The sequence below is a fragment of the Meleagris gallopavo genome, chromosome 14 (assembly GCF_000146605.3).
Source record: "Meleagris gallopavo isolate NT-WF06-2002-E0010 breed Aviagen turkey brand Nicholas breeding stock chromosome 14, Turkey_5.1, whole genome shotgun sequence".
Taxonomy (NCBI): Eukaryota; Metazoa; Chordata; class Aves; order Galliformes; family Phasianidae; genus Meleagris; species Meleagris gallopavo.
This window is the reverse complement of record NC_015024.2, coordinates 5,036,517-5,042,516: the sequence shown is the minus strand read 5'-3', so window position 1 is coordinate 5,042,516 and position 6,000 is coordinate 5,036,517. Positions and strand designations below refer to the sequence as shown.

Sequence of the window (6,000 nt, the reverse complement as noted above, 5' to 3'; positions counted from 1 at the left end):
GGAAAAGAGGTCTGGGGCATCTTCATGCTAATCTCCTCATTTTGCTTCTACCAAAAACCTTAGGTATTCCCAAAGCAGGGAGCAGCGATTCCATCAGTGTGATCAGTTTCCCTACCCAATGTGAGACTTTACCACCCAAGGTGCAATGATAATGTACTAGCCTGGTTCTGTGACTTGTGTGGAGCAGCTTGTGTGAATATCATGTGTTCCTTGTCAGAAAACGTTACTCTTCCATGTTTGAACTGCTTTTATCATGGTCCATCAATGTTTTTGACAACATTGTCCATCTTCTTTTAGAATTGTTAAGGTCTTCTTTCCCAGTGGCCTGAAGGTGCCACCATTGCACTAGAGAGGTGTTAACAGGGTATGTCCCATGATGGCAGTCTGCCTAATGACTGAATTTGGTTGCAACTTTGTTTCCAAATGCTCAGACGCTTTATAGGAGTACCATCAGTTGCCATCTTTAAACAGAAAATCCATCTCATCTTGGCCTTGCAATTGCTGACACAATGTTGGCAATAGAATCAGAACAGGTTGACCTTATGGGGTTTCTTTTTTTCTAAAAGGATTAGTAACTAATGCCTTTCTCAAAAGGGCTAACTTCTTTTGCATAACCATGCTGCTTGATCTTATAAGAGTGCGATCTCATAGGACTTTGCTCTAAGCCTCAGGGATTCAGAACAACCAAAATCAATCTTCTGAAACGTTTGTCAAGACGCCAGGCAAAAGACAAGGCAGGATGGAAATGTATGTGCCATGCACACATTCTCTATTAAATAGTTAGCTTGGATTCTTTGGAACTCTAAATGAGGATTTTCAGTTTAAAGGTTATTTCATCCACGTGTTCACAATGCAGGAGTTAGGAAATAATGATCTAAATTGTATGATTTCATAGAGGAATGCTGTGTCTTAAGAAATTTGATTAGGTGCTTTTATCATGGATGACTTACTTGCTAAACCTTGTTTAATGCTTCCGAGCAAAAACATCAACAATGCTAAGTGTACTGTGTGTTGCTTAAAGATTGTCTAAGCTTTACTTCAGATGCAATGCCTCGTATCATTTTGCAACTCCGTCTGCATTAATTTGAAACATGCAAATTATCTATGATGTAGGATATCTTTTTGTGTTGTAAATCTTTTTCTCATGTTTTGACATGGCATCACTTAAACTTGTACTGCGCATTTCAGAATATTGCTTAAAACTTGGGTGAAGCTTAGATTCTTTCAAATTTATAAGTGATGTATTGCAATGTGTGTATAATTGCTGGGCCTGAAGAAAGCTTATGTCCTTACTCATCTCATTGTACCTCCTCATGCTTAAGCACTGTTTGAAATGCCATTAATAAAGAAACAGCTTGACTGGTGCAGAGTAACATGCAAGTCTGAAGTTCCATTTCCATTCAAATTTTAACCCTCAATGTTTATCTTTTGCCTCTGTTCCATACAGCAAGGCAAAAATTGAGTCTTAAATTGGCATTTTACATTTGTGTTGGGACAAAACTTTGATTCTTCATTGCAGCAGTTCATCCCTATCATTATCGATGTCTGTATTTAAACTAGACTATTTCCCTCTTCATTTTCTGGGATTCAAAATTGACAGCTGTATTTCAAATTTCATTCAAACTTAACAGGATTTTCAATTATACTTATTAGCACCTGCTTTTCCCTAAAAAGCCCCTTTCTAAACACTTGGTGTTTTGACTTTGTGTTTTTCCTTGTGTCGTAGGTCTTTAAATACTCTGCACCAGTTTTGCTGTCCAGCTCCATTGTACCATACCCAGCTAGCAGTCCCTGCCACACACTCAGAGTACAGGTAAGAGTAGATATGATCCACCCACTTGCTTCTTTGGAAGAGAGATCTGATTTTATGATTTGACAAAAGGAGAGGAATGGCAGTTTAAGTTTTAAAACATAAAATGAATAAACTAAAACCTTAGTACTAAGAAAATATCTCAAACAAATTTTTAACATCCCAAGGGGTAGGGTTATTTGCTTATTTTAGGCACTTTTTAATTAGATAGTAAAATGGGTTTTATGTGCCTTAAGAGGCTCGTCTCCCCAGACTATTTAGAAGATACAGACATTTTGAAAGATAGGAAGAAGTTAATTATAGGTTTAATTATCACAAAACGAACATCTCAAGGCGTTGAAATTTTCACGTAGTTTGTGTAGGCTAAAGTTTTCCCAGCAAAACCTCTTTTTGGAGCCCCTGAGTATTTCATGATGGTATGGTAGGTAAGTCATGGCTATATGCATGGACCTGCAGAAGGCTCAGTGCTGCCTGTTGATTTGAGTGGGAATAAGGTTTTTTTAAATAGATGCAGGTTCTCAGTGCTGAGTGGCCTACCCTACATCTATCAAAAATACATGAATTCCAGCTAGTAATTTAGCATGTGTTTCATGCTAAATTTTCAAATCTTCAATTAAATGGGGGCAGCAGTAATTACACATCTTAATACAAGCAATTATCAGTGCCTGAGAGTTTAGCAGTTAGCTTACACAAATATTAAAGGACAGTAACTTAAGTTACCAGAAATGTGAAAACTGCTAAGAAACTCTGCGCGCGTGTCATAAAGAAGCTTGCCTTTAACTGTAAGGGATTAACTTAGTCATGATTGCCAGCTCATGAATAACATTAGTATCAAAATATTGGAAATCTGGTACTGAAAAATCAACTTGCTTTGCACTAGTAATAAGGAAAGACAAAAACAATCCTAAATTGAATCCTAAATCTGTGAATGCCTAAATAAATTTTAATCTTTCATGTCTTACTGATGTATAACCACGCATGTTTGGAGCCATCCTGTTATTTTACATTGCAATGTCACTTTGTCTGCTTTTTTTCCTCTCATTCAAGCTCTTAGTTTTATTTGGTGGTAGTGAATCTGTAGCCCAATTGTAAAACAATTTAGTATTTCTTCAGGGAGGAGTGCGACTTCAGTGCAATTAGATTGCTCTCTTGCTTTTTAATGAGGATTTTATTTTTCCTTTGTTCTTAGTTTATAATGCTTCATTTTAGGGTTCTTTTAGGGATTTTCCCATAGTGATGTTGATGGCAAAATCTGTGGTTTCTTAAATGTTTCAGTATCTTGCAGCATGAAAGTTATTTGTATCTTAATATATCTTTTGGAAAGAAAACTTTTAGCAGCATAACCTTGTCCTTGGGGAAAAAAAATTAAAAATGCCATCCATCTCTGGCTTACTTCTGTGTACAGTAAAGTAATAAATGCCATAACTGTGGCTGGATCTGCAAAGCACGTACAGATTTGTTATGGAGAATTTTAATGTGCAAAAATGCATAACATAACAATTTTTATAGTGCCCAAACTTGCTGTAAGTCTGCAAGCTTTTGTTTAAAATTGGGGTATGTGAAGGAACTCATCACTAACCTTACTTACTCTCAGGGAAATTTAGTTCTCAAACTTTGCAACTGTGTGTGTATGCGTAACGAGAACTCAGCTAGAATCTGTGGAGATATGAGAGCTCCCAGCAATTGTCAGTATAACTGTAGCAGCAGTGCCTGTGTTCATAAAGTGGTAATGGAGCAAGCAATAGGCTTGCCACTGCTAGGAGAGCTAACATGCTTTGCTCCTCCCTCCCTCTCTCATTGTTTCCTGCCTATATCTATCAGCAGCACATGATCTGTGCTAACTCTCCATTTTATTAGGAGTTACTGAAGAAGAGCAGTCAGGAGTTAGATATGGCCTTGTTCTTTTCTTACATCTTTTCCCTAGCACGCAAGTTGCCTGGGTGATGACTTTTGCAAAGGGTGATACTGAGTCAGCAGCGTATGACAAAAGCCAACCGCACTCAGGGCTGTTAGCAAGAGTGCGGGCAGCAGGCAGAGGCCTCTCTTCCCTTCTGCCAGAACACATCCTGGGGGTTTGTCTGGCTTTTCAAAAGACATCAGGATACTGGAGCATGTCAGGCAAACGGACTCCTAGGTGGCTGGGGGCCAGGTGAGGAGCAGCTGGGAGAATGGGGCTGCTTGGTGTGAAGAAAAGTATCGGGGCACTTGCTGTCTTCAACTCCTCAGTGGGAGCATATGCAGAAGGTGCAGCAAGCCTCATCTAGAAGGTGCACAATGACAGCCCAAGTGGCAACAGACAGATTGCAGTGAGACAAATTCCAGTTAGATACAAAGAAAGGTGAGGAGTGAATTTCACTGTGAGGGAGGTCAAACACTGGGTCAGAGGCCAGATAAGGAGATGGTAGCTCTGTCTTCAACAGTACTCGGTTCAGGTGGGCACAGCCCTGGTCAACCTTATGAACTGGCCCTGCTTTGAATAGAAGACTAGACCAGACGCTTGCAGAAGTCTCTTCTAGCATAAAGCCCTCCTTGGAGAACAAAAACAAGCTGCAAGTTTGTTCTTCACTGGACTGAAGAACTTTGGTTGTGTATTATTTGGGAGTGTTAATGCTGTCTGTCCCACGTGCTACCACATGGTGGCATTGGTCACCCCTGTAGTCTTTCCTCCTGTCAACAGTTTGGTTGACCCAAAGTTAGGTTTTTGAAGCTGTTGTATCCAAAGTGATTGTTACAGCTTGACATCCCTGCATCCATAATCTCTTAGTCAAGTGCTAATTCTGCATGTTTTCATAAATGATCTGTAAGCAGGAATCATATTGTTCTGAATGAAAATCAGCTACTAGAATACTAGCACAATTAGGCTTTTAATTTGCACACACATTTAATAGCATTAAAATTAGCTCGTAAGCTTCCCATTTATCAAATTATAAATAGGAATTGGTGGAAACAATGCAAACAAGAACGGATGCTTCATTCTAACTTCAGATTTGTGGCTTTATTTAGAAAATACACAGAGGGATTAATTTTCTAGCCCAGAATTAAAAATTAAATTTGCTCTGAAAGAAGCAATTAATGAATGCACTACGGTGAAATCTGGAGCATCTCTGATTTGCTGGTAGCTAATTGCAGGATGTTTTATTCACTCCAGCAGTTTTATTTCTAGTCAAGATGATCTTTGGCATCTGTTTTGAATTGTTAATAGAGAAATAATGCATTTTTAATAACTGCAGTTCTTGCAGTAATCCCTTGCTTGCTCATTTTACAATGTTCAAAATAGAAATAAAATGAGTTATCTTCCCTTTTTCCCATTCTAAGGGAAGTTATAGGAAGCCTCAGCGTATAATGTGCTTCCAGCCAGTTATTTATCTGTCTGTGTTCCAGTTTGCCCACATGCCTCCTATGTCTGCTCTTTTTTATTTATTCTGGTTTGGAAGTTGAGAAAACAAAGCAAAAAGAATGTCTGTAGCTTGGCTTCATTGAGTCCCTTTCTATTCCTGTTTTGCAGTGTAGAGTCTTAGAAGTAACATACTCTAGGTTCGAGCTGCAGATTCCATGAGGTGCTCCATCTTTGTTAGTGACCACCTGAGTATGGATCTTATGCCTGGTCTGAGGGCAAGGTAAAGGAGACGGTGACTGGAACCAGAGGCTTCAAAAAAGAGAACAACAGTGGATTTGTGTAGTATTACTTGTACATCTGTTGCTGAGCCTTTTGCTTGATATGGCCCAGATAATTTAGTGACCTTGCAGCTAGAACATGTGAGAACAAAGCCCAGAGATATAATGGCATTCAGAGAGAATAAATTGAATCATATCTGTTTCTTGTTGAAGAAGAATCTTTTCCTAGCATTTTCCAAACTCATTTTTCTGTGTCAACAAGGTTCAGTTAGTACTTCAGTCTATCTGTACAGGTGCTAGCTATCTTACACTAACAGAATGCACTCGCTGTGCACCTCATAAATTGTGTGCCACTTTCACATGAACTTCCCTTTTCTTGTGTACTGACACCTTAATGTTGTAGGTTGAGGATAGCTTGCCAGCCACCCCTATAGAAGGCTTCCTAATCGACTGAAATTGGAGGTGGGGGGAGGGCGGCTGTTTTGTTTTTAGTGCCCAGCAGCCCTACTACTGTAGCTGTCATCTCTTCAGCCTTTTGTGAGGCAAGCTGCTGTAGGAATAGCTCCAGACAAGTT

The 6,000-nt window shown here is 39.2% G+C and overlaps 1 protein-coding gene across 7 annotated transcripts in view; it reads left to right on the top strand.

Annotated features, from left to right (window-relative positions):
- The window catches only part of IQSEC1 (IQ motif and Sec7 domain ArfGEF 1), a 314,042-nt gene that overhangs the window by 141,186 nt on the left and 166,856 nt on the right, over positions 1-6,000 (top strand). For 5 of the 7 annotated variants that reach the window (XM_031555536.1, XM_019620032.2, XM_031555535.1 and 2 more), the window contains one exon: positions 1,727-1,813. The exons of the other annotated variants lie outside the window; for them this stretch is intronic. In XM_031555536.1, coding sequence (XP_031411396.1) covers positions 1,727-1,813 — 87 coding nt within the window. The remainder of the gene's footprint in view (positions 1-1,726; positions 1,814-6,000) is intronic. 7 annotated transcript variants of the gene reach the window in all.